The 25214-nt window shown below is 36.6% G+C and overlaps 1 protein-coding gene across 11 annotated transcripts in view; it reads left to right on the forward strand.

The window, feature by feature from the left end:
• KLF12 (KLF transcription factor 12) overlaps window positions 1-25214 on the forward strand; it is a 389105-nt gene that overhangs the window by 160756 nt on the left and 203135 nt on the right. For 5 of the 11 annotated variants that reach the window (XM_081127130.1, XM_081127126.1, XM_081127127.1 and 2 more), the window contains one exon: window positions 10839-10928. In XM_081127130.1, the coding sequence (XP_080983256.1) occupies window positions 10839-10928 (90 nt within the window). The other 6 variants (XM_081127133.1, XM_081127134.1, XM_081127136.1 and 3 more) reach the window with 6 other exon arrangements.

The following is a 25214-nucleotide window of genomic DNA, read 5'->3' on the forward strand; positions in this document are numbered from 1 at the left end:
CTACTAAAATGATACCATAGGATATTAGGAATCCGTATGTATAGTTTTAAATTGTCTAGTGACACATAAAAACAATAAAATTAACTTTAATAATATATTTTATTTAACTAAGTATAACCAAAATATTGTTTCAACATGAATCAATTAAAAATTAATTCTACATTTTCTTTTTCATATTGTTTTCAAAATCCATTGTGTATTTTACATGTAAAGCACATCTAAATTTGGATGAGTCACATTTCAGCTGCTTAATAGCTGCAAGTAGCTGGTGGTTACCCCGACACCCTAGACATAGACTATGCGTATACCAATGGAAGTCAATCTGTGGTTTGCCTTTCTAGCACATTCTCCCATCTTCTAAAAACATTGCCTTCTTTTATTTCCTTCTTTGCATTGGCAGTAAGATGTTCTAGAGATCTACTACCCCTCACATTTTTAATTTTTTTTGTTAAAAAAGCACTCTTCCTTTTCTTTAGCAAGAACATTGATTGCTGCAGTGTAGTTTACATAACCTATAGTGGTTTTAATTTTTTCATTTGGTCCAGTTCTGCAGCTAGAAAGAACTGACTCCTGCAGTCCCAGAGGGATATGTTGTTCCCACAAGGATGTATTTGTGTTACTTAAAAGACAACATTCCTAACAAAATTAATCAAATATAGACTGGCTTATATTTCAGTTTATATTGCAAAATACTTTGTTCTTGATAGAGAGTCAATCCTGGTTTCTATGAAGAATAGCAAAGTATAAAATATCATCCAGAAAATTTGATGTAAATCCAAGATTGGAAACTGTCTTCTTGTTTCTTGTTGAAAGTTAAGTCACCGTGTCCATTTGGGTAATTACAGTTTCTTACTTTGGGAATTTTTTGAGGCTAATTTGGTAGATTGTCACTGGCCATGTCTAAGAATGGGTGTAGAGATCTCCCCTGAGTTGCTATATTAATATTGAAATCCTTACTTTTTTTTCCTTTCAGGCTCTTTAGCTTGAACTAATGAACAAATTTGCAGCTCCCTTCTGGAATCTTCGCACTTGTGAGAAAATCTGGATATGCAGAAAGAATTCAAACAAAATAATAAAACCATCTTATGAAATGTTGCTAATTTCCCAGGCAGTATATTCCAAAGTTAACTGTAAATATTCTTTATATCAGGTATTCTCTTTTAATATTGAGGTAACGTTTATACTGTAGGGCAATATAATTCAACATAAACGTAAGGTTCTTCCCTAATGAATTCATTTTATTAGTAATTATAAAACAGCGCTTCTTAAATGAAGCACTTTCTCCCCCCCTCCCCCCCTTTACATTTGGCAGTTTCTGAGGACATTTCAGATGCTACTGCTGTGGGGGTCAGGCAGTACTACTGGGACACAGTGGTAGAAGGCAGGGATGCTGCCGAGCAACTTGCAATGCACGGGACAGCCCCACAGCAGAGAATTATCTGGTCTTAAATGTCTGTACTGCAGATGTTGAAAAGCCCTGGTCTAAAAGAATATCCGCGTTATGGCAGTGGACTTCCTAAGTATTTACTTCCTCTGTGAGCAACGTTTACTTTAGCCATGTTCAGTATCAAATAGCACAACAAAGTAATAGAAGCTTCCTGGGTACAATAAGTTATATAGGTTCAAAATTAAATTTCTATTTTTATGGGGCGGGTTTATTAAGAGGCTGGCAGGAAGTAACAAGGCCTGAGTAAATACTGTGCAGTTATGTAATTCCTTAGGAAAAGAGTATGCTTCAGATTTCTGCTGAATGAATTTTGTTTCTTTTTTGAATTTTGTTGTGTCAGACCAGCGGTTTTCAACCAGTGTGCCACAAGAATTTTTAAAACATGCAATACCTGACTATTTAGTTAGAGGCACTGACCTTTTTTTCCTTAGAGTTTCAAATAAAAAAAAATGACAACAGTGAACACAACAATAGCCATCTGGTGTGCGTGAATCAAGATTACAATCCCCCCCTTTTATTGTCAGATCAGCAAAAAAAAATATTTTTTGGTGTGCTGCAGAATTTTAGTAATGAGTTTATGTGTGCCATGAGATGAAAAAGGTTGAAAATCTTTGTGTTAGTCTTTAGAATTTGCAAAGTATCCATACAAGGGGAAAAAAACAGCCCTGCATATAATGGATTTACACACACACACTATGGAAATCCTAAGACCAGATAAAGATGGTTGATAAATGAGGAAATGCAGATTTGAGGAAGGACATGCAAGGCGACAGCAACATGGGTAATGTTATAAAGGTGTTAATAACACTGGCTTAACATTGCTTTAAATCCAGGCAAACTTTAAACTTTTAACCTCTTGGATTTATTTTATCTCCTGTATAGTTCTGTTTTCGTCAAATACATTTGCAGGTTTTCTGCAGCTCAAATTACAGGCCACTCTCTAGGTATCTAAGTCAGTAACAGATAGGTTATAGTTTGAGTAGTAAATATCTTTCTTTAAAACAGTATATTTCTGGGCAGTCATGTGACACGGAACCCTAAGTAAAGGCTTTGTAGCGCTGCGTCAAAAGCACGTTTGCTAGGAAGGGCTGTCAGACGCTTCATGGTTGTGTCTAGTAGTCAGACTATTAAATGTCCTCCTTAGGATGTCCCTGGAGAGGCAAGTTGTGTTCTTACGTAATCGTTGTGCATGTTCAGAATTTTAAACAGATAAAATAGTTTACTGCCATTCATCATGAGAGATATATATTAATTGTGTCGATCAGTCTTCCATCATCGGTATTTTTAACAACTCTTATCATTTTCATTTTAGTTATATAGTAGTTCGTATAGAGAATCTAACACATCAAACTCTGTGTTTCTGAAGAGTCAAACAAAAATCAAATTAGGTTATCAATTCCTAAAAATAAGTTTGAGAAGAATGGGTGAAATAGTATATTAAGAATTTAAATTATTTAATATTAACCATTAACGTAAGACTTGTAACATGCTAAAGCACTTTATATGCATTATCTCACTGAATCTTTACAACGGTTCTGTGAGTAGAAAGTTACCTGCATTTTACAGATAAGTAAGCTGAAACCATGAGAAGGTTGTAAGGCAAGTGGGTTGTTGAGTCTGACCCAGGAAGTCTGTTCATTGATCCCCTATTCTGGACAGTATTCTAACTTACACTTCTGCACGGTTATGAAAGTGTGTAGGAAGGGCGTAGACATGGAAGACAGGATGCTTTAAAAAAGGAGATGATATTGGGATCAAGTGAAAGTAAACATGGATTGGCATTGCCAAAAAATATCTACTTAGTTTAGGATTTGGATGACATGTAACAGTTAATTATTACGACTAAAGACATCATTTGGGAAATCTGGGAAAATATCACAGCGAGAGGTAGATATACTTGAAAATCGACAGAATTCATTTTGGGTTAAGCCTGTGCATTTGGCCATTGGTAACCAACTAGGAATGTCTTTCCCCACTGCATTCCCTGATACAGTGTTGGGGGGAAAGGGAGAGGAAATGCTTGGCAATTTTGTGATGTGTCTGACATGGGTGGCCAGACAATTGTTGAAATAATCTTTTAATAACAGTTACTTTTGTTACACCTTTTGACAGCATGACAAACATGTACATAATGCCTTTATGGTGCTTTGACGATACTTTTTGGATGAAATAAACTGTAAAGTTTATCTTCTTCTACTTTACTTTTTTTGAAACATACAAGCCAATGTCGTGAGTAGGGTTTTCAGGGAATATAATATTATATTTGCTACAAAACCTTAACTAAATGAATGTTTATATATAAAACAAGAAGGGAGTGAATATAGATTGTTGGAGGAAAAGGCAAAACCTAGTTTATGTGTTTAGTAGTCGGCACATTTTTCTGACCATGCAGGGGAACCTTAAGGCTGATCGTCTCTTTTTTGTTGTTGTTCCATTAGAATAGTCACAATTTAAAAAAATTAACTCGGATTTTTATTTCTCCTTAAAATTCTTTTACTTATTCCCAACTCTTCAGTACTATTTCTTCAGGCTGTGCAGGAGAGAAACACTCAATAGCCCATGTTTTAAGAAGGTAATTCATTTTGGATTTGATAAGGAGCCACTTGACATCATTATAGACCAAGAAAGGTGGAAATATAGGTCAATAGTCATTTCCTTTGTTTCCCACAGAAAATAAATGACTTAATACTTGATAGTAATCTTCATTCTCTCTAGGCACAGAAGACCAGTGATGTTCATTACATATTCCATTCAGTGTTCTGGGTGTTTTTTCATTACTATCAACACAATTTTCATAAAGGGAAATGGCTGATGAATATGTTAATGTTCAGTACTCTTAAACTTGCACTTTGGCAAATATCTATTTTGTGTGTGTGTGTGTGTGTTTTTCTGATGTGTGTTTTTTAGTTTTGATAACCATGAAAGTCTGTAAAACTGATAAATTCTAGAGACAGGTATTAGTAAAAAGCAGAGTTAATTCTTTTCTTGAATATGTAGCTAATTAATAAATTGACTCATTTATATAGTGGCTTTTTTTGTTTGTTTTTTTGCTTCATTTCAACCAACTTATGTGTTTCTCAGTTTGGATAAAGGTGACTTTATATCTACTATAAGATTTGAACATCCTCAGCTTAAGAGAAATCTTCCTCTCTATGTAAGCAAAAATATACTGAAATTAAACAATATACCCAAATATTCATGTATTCTCTAGTGTGGTAGGTCCCGACAGGATATTGGAGGAATGTATGATATGGGTGGCTTTTCCTCCTGGGCTTCCTGACTCAACCTCCATGTGCAATCTGGAAAAATCAGTGCCCTCTGTGACTCTCCCCTCCCCTCTGTCTTCACCACCACACTTGCTCTTCCTTGTCAGTCATCAAAGGCTGTTCATTCTTCCTATGAACTATCTCTCGAGTATTTTCCCTCCTCTTCATTTCCACTGCCACTGCCTTAGTTTAAGCCCTTCCCACCTCTCCACCGGGCAACTGTGGTAGCCTATGAACTGGTAGCTCTCCCTTCTTCATCAAATTGCACGTCTATAAGCCATCTTCCAAATTAATTCTAGTACTGTCTTTCTAAAGACACTATGCTTTTGCTTAATAAGCCTTCAGGATGCCCAGCACTGCCTACTGGGTGATGCCTAAACACACTGCTTCCCCATTCACCTCAAGCCTTCTTGAGGCAAGAGCCTTTCTATCTTGACTTTGCACCGCTAACTTAAACTAACACATAGCAGGCATTAAAGAAATACCTTTGAATGAGTAATAAATTACCATAGCAGAGAAGACTCTTAGCTATCTAACTCCAAGTTACTGGTCTGCTCTCAACTCCAGTTCCTTGTCCAGTGAGCATTCTGTTCCCACCATACCAAATCCTTTTTTGGTTTTTGACCTGGTTTCTGTTCCCCAGTCTCTGGCTTGCCGGTTATCTCACATTGTGCCTTACAGTTCACGAACGTGGCGTGGATAGAGTGAGATGATTTTGGCATAGCCGCGATCCTCAGTGTATGTTTGTGGAGAGACTTGGCCAACTCACAACCCCCAAGTGTGTGCAGCTCTTTAGAGTATGACAAAAATAATAATCTATTGCAGTTTGTATTAATTCTGGGGTGGAAAGTGTTATTCAGAAGCTCGGATCACATTTCTGAAACATAATGTAAAACTATACATTGTTGTGGTAATTTAGCACTTTGCCAGCGTCGGAAATAAAACAATATTTGCTATCAGGAAAATAGAAGTTACTGCATTGCACACACAGCTCTGCCAGTCTTAGGAGAGTCACAATTCTATGTTTCAATGTGAGATATTTATGGAAGTGTTTTGTTTTTGACACTGAAGACAGATATTTCAGAATAATGTACATATGGATCATTGAAACCACTGAAGGGGATTTAAGTTGAGAGTCCCAGTAGATCTATAGTTTGGCTGTTAGTTCTGCCAGTAAAATATGGTCATCAGTGTGATATCCATTCGCCCATGCTGCAAAGCAATGAAAGATAAAAGGTTGGGCTAGAACAGCAAACTCTGTATTTGAGATGTTTATTTTGTACCAATTGAGGTATATGCCCTCTACAAAATTGACTTATCAGTGTGAGGATATGTGAGCAGAGAAAAATATGCTTTTACACTAATCTGTGATAATAAATTAAATGTGATGTCCAAAGGTCTCTCTCTTGAGTGTGAAATGTAGAAGTTCCTATATCATCTGAGTACATGAAACTATTGTGAAGATACTGAATGAGCCCGCAAGGAAAGGAATATCTTTAAAACACTGGGTAGCAAATGCAATTACCATAGATTTTTCTGGATGTTGAGTCAGGATGAGACTGACTTGCTAAATTAATTATGAGATATTTAAGGATGGAAATGTGTAATTTAATCAAGCCAAGGAAGTATATTGAAAGCTTGATTTAAAGAGTGAAATAGCTTTGTTTAGGTGCTTACTTGACCCTTCATTGTTATTCCCCTAAAGATTGATTCTCACCAGTGACCAGAAGTTGCACATTTAGTTCAATGACAGATAAGCTCAGCCCTGAGAGGAGTGTGTGTGTGTGTGTGTGTGTGTGTGTGAGAGAGAGAGAGAGAGAGAGAGAGAAAGAGAGAGGAGTAGGAGAGAGAGAGGAATAGGAGAGAGCAGAGAGCAGAGAGGAGAAAGGAATGGAGAGAGGAGAGGAGAGGAGGTTACTTGGACTCCGACTCATTTGACTTGCAGCTGAACTGTACCACATACTAATCTTGTGACGTTGGACAGTTTAACCTCCTGTGTCTCAGATGAGTCATCTTCACATAATATAGGATTGACCTCTTGGGTTGCTATAAGCACAAGGTCTGGTCCATAGTAAATATGCAAATAGCAGGTGTTATGTTTGTTATCAAGAATAATAAAATGATTGTTGTTTTATGCTATTATGTGATTTGTTGCATAGCGATAGATAACTGAAACCATTGGCCGAGTGTAATTCTAATCTATTGTTATGGTAGAAGTGACTCAAGAGAGGGAAGAGGTTGACTTCTCTAAGGACCCCTTTTTTTTTTTAAGCAAAAGCCTAATTTCTTATAATCTGATTGTTTTACTTTTTCTTTAGGAAATGTGTGCAAGGATGATGCTTTCAACCAGTTGGCACACTTGCATTATAACCCTTTAAGAACCTTCTATGAAAATGCCTTCATCAGCTTGATGCAAAGATTCCTGTATGTCCCTTATATCACCGCTTAACATAATGCGGGTATGGGTGGGTCCCATTCATATTTCTCATCACCTGTAGCCAAAGATGAAAATTTAAGATAGACACATATTTATTTTTTATTATTATTTATTTATTTATTTTAAATATATCTTTATTGATTTCAGAGAGAGGCCAGGAGAGGGAGAGAGAGAGACAGAAATATCAATGATGAGAGAGTCATTGATCGAGCCCACAACCCGGGCATATGCCCTGACCAGGAATCGAACCCCTATCGCCTGGATCCCAAGTCGACGCTCAACCGCTGAGCCACGCCCGGCTGGGCTAAGATAGACACATATTTAAATATATGCCCTATACCTCGAGAAATCAAAACACTAGTAGATATTTTTGGCTTATTAAGGAGAACCTTGTTTGAAATTAGGTCTGTTGAATATTGACTGGCTGACTCTTTCTTACCCTAATTGTACAAACTAGGTGACCCATAATCAGGAGGAGGGATAGGAAAATGCATTCTATGTTTTTATGAGGTATGATCATTGAGCATCAGTCTCTTTCCTTCCTACATATTCCATTCATAATATTTTGATTTGGTAAGATCAATGACAGTTGCAGTTGTACAGCTTTTGTCTAGGAGAGCGGTATTAGCTAGACAATTGTGTTGCCAAATCTTATTTGCCAAGTAGAAATATCCAGAGTAACATTCTCATTCAGTTCACATATAATTGGTTAACAGCCAGCTCATAAATCTGATGGTAGCTTTTGCTTTAATTGATAAAATTTACTCATGCAAAATAACTTAGGTGTATACACATGTGTATATGAATGTGCATGTGAATATATACACACATATATAAATTATATAGGGTTGTATAATATCAAAATATTTGCTACAACATAAATATACAAAGAGGACCATGTTACTACAATTGATGACTGTGTAATTTTATTTACCTCTTGGGACTCAATTGAGCTATTGATTCCACAGCAAATGTGTTTTGATTAATATCATGGCAAGATATGTTTGACAGCAATTTCAAATTATTAGAGTTTATTACATATTTAAAGTCTACAGTCAAATGAGAGTGTATGTGTCTGATTTTAGCTTAGAGAGATAAATCCATCAATATTTTTCCCCAAGGACTGGATCCTGAATGCTTCACAGTTACCATGCGCTCTATAAAAGCCATCTATACCTTTCTGAATGGTCTAGAATATGTTGTGATGCTCAGTGCTTACGTTTATGCTAAACAGGGTTAGAATAATGAATGCAGAGATTAATATGCCTCATATATATTTACAATATAACTTTCAGGCATATATACAGATTGAATCTGCACTACTTGGAAGAGTTTAATAGTTAAGGATTGGTTCCTTAGTGGTGAGCATTGCCATTTATGGTGTTTATTATGGGTGTGGCTGTGAATGACCTTGGAAAATCATGTAAAGAGAAATATTTCCAGGAAAAACTTAATTTCTTAAATTTTTTTTTGAAAATGTGTTTTATTTTTTTACTTTAACATGAAGCTAAAATGTGCACCCTTCTTTAACACATGTAGAATTATTCAAGAACAACAATAAAAAGAAAACCATCATGAAAATACAGTGATATTTAAATGTGCTCAATGGAACATGAACCCAGTCAGGTTTTCATGATTTAACAGTTTTAACCTCAAAGACTCTGGTTAGCTTGCATTTTTTAAACTAATGAGTTTATCACAGCCAGTGAGGAAAATGGTTAAAGTATATCAGCTATAAATTGGTACAAAGCACTAAAAGGGACATTAGCCTCTAATCAGATTCTAACAGTTCATTAAACCTGCCTTTCCAGGACGCTCTTTGTCTTTTCCCCCCTTTTGCAAAGCATCTTCCCTTTTCCTCTGAACAAGACCTCCTCTGGGGTAGGGAGCAATATCAACTCATCCTTCATTGTCTACCCACCAAACAGCCTACGGGATGCTTTGTTGCGGCCGATTCCGGCTGCTGAGCGAGGCAGGGGGGTTAGGGCTGGTCGCTGCTGGAAGGCTTTCCTGGGACTGGATGGTGGCAGGCCAGGCTGCCGCTTCCAACCACCGGAGCAGGCGACTCATTAGGATGTGAGATCCACGCCTGATGTGTAAACAACTCACCAGCCTCCATGAAAGGATTTTAAGCTTGGAACAAATTAACTGAGCTTGCCAGTAATACCAAAGTTCCTTCTGCTCTAGGCTATCTATTAGGATGCAAAATCCCTAACAAATACAGATGAGTTAAAAGCAAAGATTAAAAAACAGTGTCCTGCCAATTTTAATAATATTGCACATTTCTAAGAAAAGAACATGGCAGTCATTTATTTTCTTCTTTTTATTACCTAATAGATTAGATACTGTGGAATTTGTAAATGTTCAGTTAACTCTGGAATAAATTTGCGTTTCCTTCTTGTTGATTTGTCACAGCAAATATTTGTGATGAGACCCTATAAATTTTATTTCTTAGAGTATTTTTCTTAAACAAAAAGAGGAATCGAGAAATAGGACAAATAATTAGAGCTTCACCATACTGCACTCCGTTGGTATTATTTGGTAATAAAAACATTTAATTTATGATTTATTGAAGTGGACGTTGTTCTTATTTAACTTTATGGTAGAAAAGAAGCTACTATATGAAAAACTATAAACCTGAGATTTAAAAATGATATTAACCTTTGTCACCAGGTGGGCAAAATATTTAGAAACGGATGTCTTTTTCTTTTAATAAAACCACTTTGGTGTCATTTGGTTTCGCTCTATAATTGAGCAAAGGAACCATTCTAAAAACTCAGTCAAATTTAGTCATTTCAGTTTTTAGTTTCATCGGTATATAAGGGTAAAGTTGGCATTCTAAACATGTTTTAAAACACGAACTTGATTTTGGCCTTAAGCAAGCACTGATATGAGGCTTTCTGACTACCTTCATAGGTTATTCACTTCAAAACATCCCCAAAGCAGTGAAAATTAGTAGAAAATAACCTTGATTTAACCTTTTTCTATAGTTTGAAATTCTGTTGAGCCACAAGAGAATTAGGTTTTCCTTCCAGAGGTTAGGCTAATTGAGCCCAACATATACTAGAACAAAAACCAAATTATTTATTCTTTGGTTATGACTTCAGCTTAAAAACTCACTCTTAATCTAAGACTTACGTTAATTGTTTTTAAAGATGTTTGGGATTGATATGTTAAAATTTTCATTTGATCAGAATTGCCATGACACCAAAATTCAATGTGTCTAGGACTATATTATCTTGTTTTTAATAGTTTGAGACAATAACTTGAGAATATAGAAGTTCTTTTTATTTTCTTTTTTATGGATTTCTGTATGCTGAACAACCTCCAGAACTAAGGAAGAAAGAAACTTGCCTTATATTTCTTTCCACTACTGCAAAAGTGTGATGGATTGTTTCAGCCCCTTATAAATTAACATAAGGTTTCCTTACGCGGTTTATTACAGTCTGACCTCCAACCCTGGGGTCAGAGAATCAGACTGATTAATTTAACGTCGTGGTCATTATTTCAAATGAAAGTTCAGAATGAGCAGATAATTGGTTATGCTGATACTCTCATTTAATTATGCTTCATTGTTAAAAAATTAGGTTAGCAGTACTAAATGTACTGCAACGCAGGCAGGCTCTAGCAGATGTCCTCTTTTGAATGCTTTAAAGCTAACTTCTCTCTGTCTCTTTTTGATTCCCAGAATACCACCACCTCTGAAAACAGAATGTTAATGCTTGATGGGATGCCAGCAGTCAGAGTCAAAACAGAGCTTTTGGAATCTGAACAAGGGGTAAGCAGAAGTTTCTGACATCACTGCCCCCCTTCTCTTTATGACAGTGGCAATCATTTCCAGAGCATCCCGAGGTCCACAGGATTTTTCACTTGCCTAAGCTTTATTCTCTTGAGTAAAATTATCTGAGACTCTGGTTGGTTCTCACCCATTTGCAACCTCAAATATTACTAACCTGGAAAAGATAACTTCCTGAAATTAGGAAGGTTTAGTGACCTTATAAGAACCATATGGCTTTATTTAAATTGGTGAATGTTTTGAAAAGCTAATAAAAACCCAAAGCAAAGAGGAAGTATTAAAAAAAAAAAATAGAATGGGAATATAACCTGAAGGTCAGATTACCTTGGTTCTTTCTTAGTTAGGAAATTACAGCGCCCAGGTGGGGGAATGTTACTTTTGGTTGGATGGATTTCTCTTTTGACATTTGTATTTATCCTTCATGCCGCGAGGAGAGGGAATGGTTGATGTAATTGAGGTCACTGAGTTTGAAAGAGCATAAAAGCAAAAGAAAGCTTATTTAATGGTGTATAACCAAACTGACAAATTAATTTATGGCTACTAAAAATATAAAAGTTTAAGAGCACAGCTAGATTCCTTAAAAAAGGATGTTGGTGACTTTATAATTGTTAACATTTATAGCTTCATCAGTTAAAATTATAAGTGTGATCATTTGCAGCATCAGCTGACCACATTTTGTATTTACGTGAGCAAGCATTGCTCTGTATCCAAGTGCACACTACCTACCTACTACCTGTCTTATTAAACCACCACCACTGCTGCAGGACAGGTGCCTGAAGAAAGGACATAAATTACATAAATAATCTTATTAGTGTATCGCTTATTCAAAAAATCAAAACTAAACATTTACATTATTTTGTAATTGAAAAATCAAAATAAAATTTAAATGTGAATAAAATACCACTGTTATGAAAGTCAGCATGTGTCAGTTCCTCTGGGATCACATTCTAGAGGTTAGAATACTTTTGAACCAAAAGGACTTCTGACGAGGACATCTGAAGGCATGGATTTGGATGGTAGTGTTTACAGGTGGCTCCAATACCTTCCTCATTCCTGGACAGTGTGTGGCAGGGTGTTTGACATCTCAATACATATTTCCCTTCTTCAGTGTCAGCCTGTGTCTGAAACACACCACTGTCATGGAGAAGCTTTCGTTTCACCTATATGTTCGGTGTTGATTGCAATGGCTCTGAAATGAACTTTGTGGACTCTGCCCACCCGAAACACATCTCCACAGTTCTGTGCATGACATTATGACTGATCACATAGTTCAACTCCAGACTTAGGCAATAGACCATCATGGAAGAAAAGGCTACATGGCAGTTATTCATATTATTTGTTCAGTGCAGACAAATCTTTAGAGAGAGCTACGGTTTCACCTGGATTTTCTAGCCTGAATCATCAAGTTAAACTCTGTGTCCTCCAAACTACATAGTTCTTATCTTTTTTTTAACCTATCCACAGGAAGATTTGTTTTATTTTTTGGAGTTCTGTGTTTGTCATCTGAATGCATTAGCATCAGTTTAATGGAATACATTTCTGCACAACCCACATTTAAGTTTACCAAGTGATACTGACCATGACATCCCATTCAGAGAGGATAGTCTTTTTTTCACTGCTGATGGAAAACTGAAAAAACAGTATATTTCACAGTGTTGTTCTTTATTTCATAGTACGTATATTCTTCAACTTAAATACCAGTAAATCCACTCAAGTCATGCCTGTTGGTGGAAGACAAAAAAGCATAGAAAAAGTCAGAAAATACTACCTGGGCCACAAGTCAAGGCCAGGATAGTGTAGTATTGTCACTAGTCCTGGGAATCTTTAATGATATCTAAATATGACTCTTCCTTTAGTATTATTTTTCAGTTTTAAAGTAAGGTTTGCATGAAAGATTTAGGTACACATAAAAAACAAAAGCCAATATTTCCAGAGTTTTCATAGTGTGAATAAGAACCTCATATGACATTTACAAAAAGTATTTTTCTGTCCTCAGATACGGAAATGGAAAATTGTACGTTCATAGGTTGTACTTAATGCCTGTTTATTAAAATCAATTTTCCTCCTTGTGAATGGAGCTGATATTGGTATTTTAACCCTAATTTAGACTGTATATTTGGAAGGATGTAGAAACTTGATGTTAGTTTTTTGAGTACTTATAAAATAAAAAAATGGATATTTCATTTTGTTTTATAGTAAAGCTTCAGGAGAAGCAGCCAGCAATATTTAATGAAATGTACTATGACAACTAGTTACAGAATTCAATAATTTGTACTTAGTAATGTATAATATTTTAAATCAACTCTTCTTTAAAATTGGAGATGAAATCTAGAATTTTAGTGAACTTCATTTTGGTTACTTTAGTAGTTTTTTCATTGGTGATAATGGGTTGGATAATAAACTATATAGTTTTGGATTCTCAGAACTGTTTTTAGATAAGGAGTGCTGAATTCTGAAGATTTTTTTATGTCTGTCTTACAAGACTCTTTCCTCACTATTAAGGCTGGTTGAAGTTAGATTCTCCATAAGAAAATGTAAACAGTGGTGAGATTAATCACATCTGTGATTATGGCTTTGGCAAAAGATGAGACATGTTAGTTACAGTGAACAAAAAGTGATAGAAATGCATCTATGTATCATAGCAATGAATGAGAAAGCCTGAAGCTGGTGCATTGGTTGGACTCTGAAATTATTCTGGAAAACTTAGTTTTGAGACTCTATTTATAAGACACGGACATTAACCTCCAGTTAACTTTTGGGGAAGGAAAGTTAGTCTGCCTTTCAGGCTACTGGTGCATTGTAAAGAATTGTACTTTACATGGACTGCATGCTTCCATGTAGCATGAAGGCATATGTTTATTTTCTCCTTTCTGTAAATAATCCCTTAGGTCTTATGCTCTCAGCTGATCTCTGTGTGTCCCCCACAACCCTCAAGGGAATTCAGGACCTTATGAGCATATTTTAGAGCTTAAAGAAAGACTGTGAAATAGGCCTAGGTTAGCCACTCTGCTTGTATGTGGTCATAGTTCTTCAGTCAGACTGTAAGCACGTAGAGAACAAGAACTCTTAAATTTTCCTGGTGGTTCCTGGCACATGGTTAGTGTACAGTAAATACTTGCTTTATTTAACTCATCCAGGCATTACAATTAGAATGGTGAGAACTATGAAGCCAGTCAATAACTAGTTATAAACCTGCTCCATCTACCTAACAGGTATGTTGTGAATATAAAAGTAAAAATTAAAAATATTGAAACTACACATTCTTAATGGTGGCCAAGGTCTTCATCTTGTACCCATGGGGCCTGGAAAGGTATGCTGGCGACCTGGATAGATAATGCTGACCTATTGACCCCAGTTCTGTGCACCTTCCTTCTGTTTGGCATTCTCTGATTCTTGCATCCTTAGTTTTGTGATATCTAAGGAGATAATTATGGCAGTCTCCTGAAATGCGCCTTCAGTTTTCTTCAGTGTTGGCGGTAATACAGCACATGCTGCCAAGCAGTCTGTGGGAAGGGCGTGTGCTCTTGTGACACACTTCAGGGGCACAGCAAGGAATGTCAGAATTACTTTGTGACCCTTGGTGCTTGTGCCCTCCAGTTTCAAGAGCTTCCCAAATGCTGGCCCCCCCTGGATGTTCTGACATGTTATTAAGAAAGGACTAAAGCAGGTAGAAGAGTCCTGGGACTATTACACTAGAGGTAAGGCAGTGTGCAAGGGGTACTCCTCAAAGACATGAAACGCGATTCTGTTCCTGGCCCTCGCAGTTTACCAGCTTGAGTGACTTTGGGAAGTTACTTCACGTCTCTAGGCTTCTGGGAACTTATCTGTACAGTGGTGACGAGGCCTTCGCAGGCGCAGTCTGTCGTTCTGTGATTCTGGTAAGGGGCATCTCTAATTATGAGTTTAATAATCTTGCTACAGTGAAGCTACCTGTGTGTGGAAGTAGAAATACATGGACTTTAAAGGGAGACCCACCTGAGTTCAGGGGCTCACTCAGCCGAATGCCCGCAGTGTGGGGCATGTTGGGGCTTCGTCTGCTTATTTCTTTTCACTGGGGAAGTTAAGTGAACTGCCCAACCTCCTGAGAGTCTTTTGCATATGATGGGTGCTGAATAAATATTCTCCTTTTGAAGAAAAATAGGAGTAGAAAGGGCTCCATTGTTTCAGTTTCTATTGCTATTTTCATAAGGAAGTTATTAGAGATTTTAACATCTATGTTAATTTATAATTTAAAAATAGATTAAGGAAAAAATCTCAAATTGGAGCTCTTATTTTCTATTTGAATTTTTATTTAAGTATACTGGAGATATGTTTTAAATTCTGGTTAGATTTTATCTTGTGAAAAATAGAATAATGAAGCCAGAAATCAATTATCGTATTAACATAAACATGACTTAAGATTTTGGTGTGATGACAGCATTTGGCCACAGTTTTTTAAAAAGGAGTTCTGAGTTCATACACTTTAAGGGTATTTATTGATATATTTAGAGATGAAATGGTTAAATGTCTGGGACTTGCTGCAGAATCAAATGGAGGGAAGAATGTATGGGGGCAGAAACAAGATTGGTCATGACTCCGTCATTATCGAAGCTGGGTGGCAGTACAAGGCGACTCGTCTAACTGATCTGCCTAATTTCGTGTATGTTTGAGGTTCTTTAAAGTAACGTGTTTAAAAAAAAGAACTCTCCGAATAAAAGTATATATTAGAAAAATCATAGGTGCAGAATTTTCTAAGGCCTGAAGCCCCTGCCGTAGGTGGGGCCCTGACCTGAGTCCCTCCACCAAGCACAACAGTGTGGAAGCCCTTGGGTACTTTGTCTCTTCTCTTGCAGAGGTGGGTGCACCTCTGATCCTCGGGCAGGTGGATAGAGTGGTGGCAGTAGTGTGGCAGAGAGAGAGAAAGAGAGGTTGAGATAGATTGAGATTGAGATTGAGATTGAGATTGAGATTGAGATTGAGATTGAGATTGAGATTGATTGGGTGTCTTGCCAATTTTAAGTGCTCCAAGCAGTCAGTAAATACGTGGTAAAAGATCCCTCTGTGTTCATTCCGTTCATTCGGGGAGAGAGCCCATGTGGCTGGGAAGGGTGCAGGCGTGGGAGCAGACAGGCGTAGGCTCATCTGTATTCTCCATGGCTGACCAGCGGAAAAGATCAGCCCTGGTCAGACCGGCGAGCCCTCTGAGCTCCCTCACTTTAGAGGTAATACAGGAGAGAACGATGGTCTTTCCCCCGGAGGCAGCTTACAGTAGCTTCTGCGAACCATTCCGCAGGATGTTCATCACAGGGCGATGAGGCCATTTCTGTGTTACAAAGAACTGCCTGGCACCGTCAGGCCGGCTCTGTTGTAAGTTCCTTCGAGCAGAGCTTGTCCTTCATGTTCCTCCTCGCTCCTCATCGCAGAGCAGGCGTTTCTGGATGGGCAGGGCTCAGTAAGGAGCGATGAGTCCAGATGCTGTTTATTGGGGAGCCAGCGTCACACCGGAGAAGTGAGAGGATTTTGAGATGGGTGCTATTTTGGAAAAGACCCCAATCCTTAGGCTTTATTTAAAAAAAAAAAAATAGAGACAGGTTTTGTTGCTGAAACTAGATATGTGCTAGGAAATGCTTATTTAAGGCAGTTACATGAAAATTCATTAGCTTTGGGGGGGGGGGGGCCCAACAACAAAACTAACTTTTTCTGTTCCGCAGTAAACCATTATGTTTAATTTATCAAAGATTTAATATGCATCTGTGAGAAAAGCTTAGTAAGATGGTGTTACTTTAATGACGTTATCAAAGGAGAAGAGAAGGCATTATAAAAATGCCGCTTGTATTGCCCTTTAACAGAGCCTCATTATTACCTCGCCTACTGTGGAGCAGGAGCCAACGTAGCTAGTAAATTGGTAGAATTATCTTACACATATGAATTTGCTTATCATTTAATATTCTCTGATGACCCACTGTTGGAGGTCTTTTGATCTGTGGTGAAATCTTTGCATGTCACTACCTGGCTTCAAAGAAAAACATATGCAGAATCTGTGTTATTGCTCATAGGTGAAGACCATTTTTTTTTTTTTTTTTAAGAAAAAGCAGAAAAAAAATATCTGTACTTGCAAAACTCATATTTTAGGGAAGAGATATCCTCCCCTGAAGAAGCAGAGTTGGACTGATTTTAATAATGTCAGAATGGCCAATAAATGTATTAATAGAAAGAATTGAAAATCAATGAGCTGTGATAGTAATTACAGATAGTACCCAAGGGAAATATAGCAGGCAGGCAAATCCTTTCCCTCGGGACCTGCCCTGGGCAAAGCCATGAAGTCGATAATTCTGTCTTCCTTCTTTCCCATCAGTAATGTACTTTCTTCTTCAACTCCGTCTTCTCCACCCACTATTCAGGCCCCTGACCCTCTGTGCTGTAATGGTTCACCGTACCAACAGATGAGCAGTTCTAACTGCAGTCTCATTAATTGAGAATATAAAATTCTGTTCTTTCCAAGAGTTACGTATTTGCATTTTTATAGGGTCAGTTCTTTGTGAAAAGGAACACTTCTTAAAGAAATCTCATGTGCCCAGTAATTTGAGAATTTTGATTTGGGGGAAATTAACCTTCCAGAATATTTCACCTTATGCATGATTGTGTTCTCCTTCATTTACTAGTCTTTGCAGTAAAATAATAAAAAATCTGGACCAGGAGGCATATATTTTTTATCAAGATGTGTTTTCTTGTGCTAATATTTGCATAGTGATTCACAATTTATAAAATATCTCACAAAAATATCTTATTTAACCCATGGAGGACTTTTGCTTCTGACCACAAGGGAATAACTGCTATGGGAATTGACCTCCCATCATAAACAACTAGAAAACCAGACAAAATATATGGAATGTTTTTTTACATATTACATAACAGGCAGTTAAGGGCTGTGATCATTGGGAGTAGGGCAGAAAAGGAGGTGAACTCTATGATGGCCTCAGATTGAGACAGAGCAGGGAGGAAGAAGCCAAACAGGGTCTGGCAGTCACACTGAGTTCAGTAGCAGGGGTTAGATTTGGAAAGGTCAATGCGACTACTTTTTAAGGGGAACAGTAACAGAGAGGAAGGAGTTGTACACGAGAGGGCTCTGGTAATTGTTAGAGTGGTCCCCCCGTAAGGGTTTGGCTGTGTAATGATCTGCCTGTGTGTGGTGGAAGGCAAAGAAAGAACAAGGAATGCAACAGGCTGAACATTTCCTAGAGCTCACATAAAGTTCACAAAACCATAATAGAGAAACCTCCTCATACAAGGGGCATTTGGTGGAGGTCTCAGAAGAGTCAGAGCTTAGTAATGGGCTGAATTAGGCCCAGAGTAGTCTGGTCTGGCCCTTGCCGTGATAGGCCTGAGAAGCAAGCCTTGAAAGGATCAAGCTGATCTGTATGTAATTGCGCCAGAATGAAATCCAACAGCCTAAAAGAAGACAAGAGAATCTAGCCCACGGTAATGTGAAAGTCACAATGTCTGGCAACTGATCAGAATTGATGAGATTGACCAGACAGAGAGAAGAAAAAATGAAAAATGAACAGAGGCTCAGTGACCTGTATCTCCAGTTGTTCTAATACATGTGCAACTGGACTCTCAGGAATATTGGGGGAGTCAGAAAAAATATTTGAATAAATCATAGCTGGACATTATCCAACGCTGACAAAAACTATAAACCCACAAGTTCAAGATGTTTAATGAGCCCCAAGCAGAAGAACCCACATCAGAACATATAATAATCAGATTGCTGAAAACAAGTCCTGAAGAGTAGACTTAAAAGCAGCCTGGGGAGAAGGGGGGAATACACCTGACATACAGAGGGACAGAAATCAGACGGTATCAGAGACAATTCAGGACAGAACTTCCTTAGGTAGAAGAAAAAGGACACTAGATAGAAACCTGCGTCTACACAGGAAATGAAGAGCGCTCAAAATGGTAAATAGGCAAATATAAAAACCAAAATTTTTTTAAAAAAAAATATCTTTATTGATTTCAGAGAGAGGAAAGGAGAGGGAGAGAGAGAGAGAGACAGAAACATCAATGATGACAGAGTCATTGATCGAGCCCGCAACCCGGGCATGTGCCCTGACCGGGAATCGAACCCTGATCGCCTGGATCCTAGGTCGACGCTCAACCGCTGAGCCGGGCCCGGGCAAAAAAAAAAACCACAAAAATTTTTAAAGAAAATTGCTCGAAGCAAATATAATAACATGCATTATGGAGTTTATAACATACATTGAATGAAATGAATAATAACAGCAGAGATAGGAGAACGGCTGAAGTATGCTGTTGTATATGCAGAGTGGTATGGTATTAGGGAAGGTAGACTGTGTTAAGTTGAAGATGTATACTGAAAACCCTAGAGCAACCACACACTAAAGAAAACAACCAGATATAGTTTAACCAATGGTGGAGATGAACCAGAAACATTTTTTAAAATACTCAATTTTATCTAAAGGAAGGAAGGAAAAATGAACAAAGAACAGATAGGAGAAATAGAAAACATAGCAAGATGGTGCATTTAAACACAATATGTTGATAATTATGTGAAATGCAAATAGTTTAAGTACTTTAATTAAAAGACAGATTGTCAGATTGGAAATAAAAACCAGACCAAACTCTATGCTATAAGAAACTCCCTTTAAATATGAAGGTACAGATAGGTTAAAAGGATGGAATCAAGAGTAGTCAAAATCACGAAATGGAAAATAGAATGGTAGTTGCTAGGGTTGGGTGGAGGGGGAAATGGGGAATTCTCTGATGGATATAGAGTTTCAGTTTTGCAAGATGAACAAGTTCTAGAAATTGTGAATATACACTACTGCACTGCCCATATAAAAAGGTTAAGAGGGTAAATTTTATAATTATGTGTTCATTACCACAATTTTAAAAAAGAAAACCAGGAAACAGATTATTTATAACTATACCAGGAACCTGGTATGAATTACTAAGGGAGGAATTTGGTAGAAATTGCTTTACATAGTTCAAATGGGAAGTAACTAAAAAAACCCCTGCTTATTATAGCAGCAACCCCATGTCAATAAATGGCCCTATTTTTACTTACTACAGACAGTTCTTGAATGTTGGCTTTAACAGGACTCTTCTTCTGCTCTGGAGGAAGAAGTTTCATAGGAAAGGTGTGGTTAACTGTGTTTATCATCCCAATCCTATCGATTGCCTGTGTATATGGCCTATTCTTATCCAGATCAGAAATGGGAATTCTGGTATCTGATAAAATTATCATTATTAAAATATTCATATATATTTTAAAAACCAATCAAACAGGAAAAATAAAAGGCATGATCACATTATCTTGTCATAAAAGCTGCTAATAGTTTAGACTATTTTCTTGAATATAGTAAATCTTTAATAAACATTCTTTTAAACAAACAGGTAAAAGGATAGAAAAAAATACACAAAATAACAACAAAACAGAACTGTGGTGCTTGTATTAATCGTTGACGAAATAGACTTCAGAAAAAGAAATATAACCAGAGATAAAATGGAACATTTCCTAGTGATAAGGGGGTCAGTTTATTAAGAGGATGTAACAGTCCTAAGTGCTTTTGTGCCTTAGTATATACCCTTGAGGAGATGTTATATTATCTCCATTAATAAATACAGTTGCAGAGAAATTGTATGTCCAAGATCACACCACCAGTAACAGGGACAGAGCTGGAGTCCATTCTGAATCAGAATCTTTTTGCTATTGCAACTATAACTGAGTGACTTTCTTTGCTGCTCAATTATGATAGTTATTGTAATGATCACATTGAAAATGATCTGATATCAAGTGATTCCCACTACAATCTTAATATTCAAGAAGATTTTAAGCAGGTCTTATGAAAAATTTTAGTTCAGTCTCCAATAAATGCAAATTTACCTGCAGAGGTTCAGCTGCCATTGCCCACATTAGCCTGTAGTAAGAACTTTTAAAATCTCTTTTATCTTAATTGCATATGATTTTTAAAAATATATTTTACCATGTAAGATGTCTGTTTAATATAAAATAATGCTTTCAATTATTTGAAAATAGGTAAAATTGTGCAAAAATATTCCCTGGTTGTCACATGGCAAAAATTTTATTTTACTGTGTGTATATCAATTGCAGAAATCAACAAGTTGAGCAGAGCTGACAACCACATATTAGATTCACCTTCTAAAAAACTTCTCTGTCTCTCTGTCATAGTATTATGAGAACCTAGAATTTCATGAATATGTAACGACATAAAGATGCCAACAACTGCTTTTTTTATTGCTTTACAAATTATGTCAGAGTTATCACTGAGGAAAATATATATTCTGTTACCAAGGCACATTCAACCTGGTGGCAAGTTTGATCAGTTCAACATCTTGCTGAGTGGTCTTTTCTGTGGCCTGTAGGAAAAATGAATCTGTCTCTGATCCACCGGCCAGTCCTTTCTCTTGTCATAAGGAAATATTATCAGGAGATTTTCTTAGTAAAGAAATATGTACTTCTCATTAATTGTAAATGAACTCTGATGTTCAAATGACTCATAGTTCTCATTATCAATTCTGTTTCCAACTCACAAACTTTAATTTCATTGCTATGTTCTTGTCATAACTTAATTATATCTTTTTCAATAAAGCAATGAAGATGATGATTGAGACCATTCGGTCTTAAAGCTCATGTCTGCTAAATAAGACACTATTATCGTTTAAAAGTAAGGTAAAGAATGCACTTTCCTACATTTTTTAAACTTCACTTATATTCTTTTTAAATTTTCAACTTGAAAGAAATCAATGCAACTGTGAGTTTAAAACCTCCAAACTCCCTTGGCTAAGTCAGTTATAACAAGTATCCTGGGTCTCTTCAAGTTTGGTTTCATAGACAGATGAATATTCAGACCATTTAAAAATGAATCATCAATACATTATTTTATTTACTAAAATAAAGTAGCGAAGTATTTTCTATGCTTCAAACAATGCTGTGGCTGCTGGCACATTTTAGGGATAGTTTGGACATTATTTTCAGGCCCATATGTATGACCTCCTCATACACAAGATCCTTTCCCTCAGTCAGTATTGTACTCATTAAAAACATGAGTCTTGCCCTGGCCAGGGAGTCAAGTGGTTGGAGCATTGTCTCCATATGCCAAGGTTGGGATTCGATTCCCAGTCAGGGCACATACAAGAAACAGCCAATGAATGCATAAATAAGTGGAGTGACAAATCCACGCCTTTCTTTCTCTCTCTGTCTCCTGCCTGTCTCTCTAAAAATCAAAAAGAAAACTTACAAATCTTGTTGAAAATTTCTTCAGTCTTTTACATAAACATCATTATCATTATTGCTATGGTAAATAAATATCAACAACATAGCAAAGCCCTTAATGCCCATTCTTTTACTAAGTCATATAATAAAGAGAAAATTATCTCATTCCATTCACATTGTATGTCTGTATGCCATCATTGGCTTTCATCTTCCTCCCACCAAATTTTACTTGCTGCCATGGCTTTTGATTTTCACATTGACATTTTAAACACAGATTTTCCTTTTATCCTCTTGTGATTATTATCCTTGAGGTATATTCACATTTTTATGCAGTATTTTTGAACTACAGAAATGTTTCCGAGAAGGATGTGGAATAGTTTCCTATATTTAAATTCAGGTATAGTAAAGGGCATAGAATTCAGCTAGACTAAATTATATACATAATGCTTGGCATAGCACACTGTGTATTAAGTAATCAATAAAAAGCACCTGCTCTTTTAATTGTTATTGTTAATATGAATTTTCCTAATTTCATGATGTATTATGTGTATGTACTTTATAATAAATGTCCAGGTATTCACATAGATCCTGAAAAAAAGGTTTAACATTAATGATACTCCAAGATTGTGCTATTCCATATGATGGCATTATCTGTCTAAAAATGGTGTTGTCAATCTATATGTTTACACAATAGAAGTAATAGATATTGATATTGTGTTACTGTATATCTGCTTTACTCATAATTTTCATTTTAAAATATACCTTTAGTTCCATATTCTTGGACTTAGAAATACTGTATTTCATCATATGTAGCTAACTTTTCATAAACATAAAGAACTAGAAACAAAAAAGTATTTTATTTCACATTTTTATTACCACAAAGATAAAACTATATTGCCACCATTCAAAATTTTTATTTTCTTGGAAAACGATCTTTATAAAAAGTATGAGAGAACTATAAGAGGCAAAATAATATGTGATGCATAATATGGCCAGTTTCCTAAATTAATATCTTTTGCTGCTTCTTATAGGAAAAATGATGCATATTGTTATGCTAGAACATTTTGAAATATTATTGGGGGGAAGTCACTAAGTAATTGATATTCCTAGTTTTTGAATCCTATGAATTCTTATCTTTATGCTTAAAAACGTCTTAGTATTAGAAGAGACCTATGGCCTTTGTTAGAAAGAGTAAATTGTTTTCAAATGAAGTGAAATTGTACCTACATGACCTGACCCTACTTTATGTAGCTGACATTATTCACACAAACGTCTGAGCCTACCTGTTATTCTATGTGTGTTAATCTGTGTGATTGCCTGACATCTTTCACCATATTGACTCTTTGTTAGCTTCCCATATTATAATTCCAGTCCCCTGTAGACAGAATCTTTAAAAATTGCAAACAAACAAACAAAACACCCCTGCAGTTTCCAGACTCTCTTGCAGCTAGGACATGGTCTTGTTGCCAGGCAGTTGCAGTAAGCACCAGAGAGATGAAGAGGTAGCAATGCAAGGTTACCTGCTCATGAAAAGACTGCCCTTTGGTTAAGTGCAGTACCTGGAGCTTCTGGCTCTTTGGGGGAGATTGTTACAGTCTTTCTGGCATCTAGCTCTGAAAGACAGTAGTAGTGGTATTTTCCCTGGAAGACACCTGTGATGTGGTTTGGCTTTCTTCCACCCATATTTTTTGTGGCTGTGTAGTATTTGAGCCTGGTTCTCTGGTCTACCAAAAGGTTATCTGAACTACTATTTTAAGAAAGGAAGATATATATATAACCTCCACTTAAACTAGTGAGAGGATTCTGTTGTTTACAACTGATACAGTGATGTATACTCACTTTCCTGCTTAAATACATTCAGACTTACCTTGATTGCCCTCTGTGGTTAAGCATGTGAACCCTGGAACTAGACTGCTTATATTTATGTCCTGGCTCCAAGATTTTTTCTGTGACCTGAGCAAGCTACTTAATCTCTCTCTGGCTCAGTTTCTTCATTTGTAAAAAGGGGATTATAATAGTGCCTACCTCATGAAGTTTCTATATATATAAAAATAATATTTAATAGCTGCTGGCCGTTGCTTCAATCTAATACCCTCTCTCTTCCTGTAGTTAACTTAGGTGATGATTATCATCCAAGTCCCAGGACAAAAATCACTCATCCATAAAGTATTCTCATTGATCTCTCTCTTCTCTGCACTTTTATTGAATCTATATATAATCACTACCCATCCAATTTAACACTTACTTGAGCTTAAATTGCATTATGTGTATTAACTCTCAGCTTGATTTCAAGCACGTTTACTTGTTAAATTAGTCTCAAAAGAGTAACTTATGGTGCAGTTTGTTAGGGATCAAGATAGGCAATGTCCTGACATATAGGAGGCTCACAGTTTATTTGGAAAATGATCCAAATATCAAACTCTTCAACAAGAATAGACATGAGGTATATCATTTATGGACACTTCTATGTGCCTGGTCATTTATATCATCTAATCTAACACTCCTGGTAATCCTGTAGTGATCACCTCTACCTCACCAATGAGGACAGTTGTAATTAGCAATGGTTACATAATTTCTCCAAGATCACACAGCTTCTCAGGATCAGAACCAACTGTGTTGGAACTCAAAAAAGTGACGGTTTTCTGTGATATTAAGCTGCCATTGAACAAATGCTAGAAATATCCTAAATGAAACAATCATGGAAAATCATTGATTTTTTACAGAATAACTCTCACATTTTATTATCTCCTCTTTCTGAAAAATATTTATTGAAATAATACTGTCTTTTGCTTAGACTGAATCTGATTTGGCTAATCTGTTCTTGCATTTTCTTGCTGTTGGAAACGTACTTCTGGCTTCTTTAAAGTTTCTATCAGAAGAAATACAGTGGGAACAGTACTGCTTTGCCTCTTTGTGTATCCCTTGCATAATTCAGAGTCATTGTATGTTATCACTTGATGTTTGTATAAATTCAGTGAGAAAATGGAGCAGAGTATTGTGATCACCGTTTTTCACAAGAAAAAATGGGAACATAA

Source organism: Miniopterus schreibersii (assembly GCF_964146895.1).
Source record: "Miniopterus schreibersii genome assembly, chromosome: 2".
NCBI lineage: Eukaryota > Metazoa > Chordata > Mammalia > Chiroptera > Miniopteridae > Miniopterus > Miniopterus schreibersii.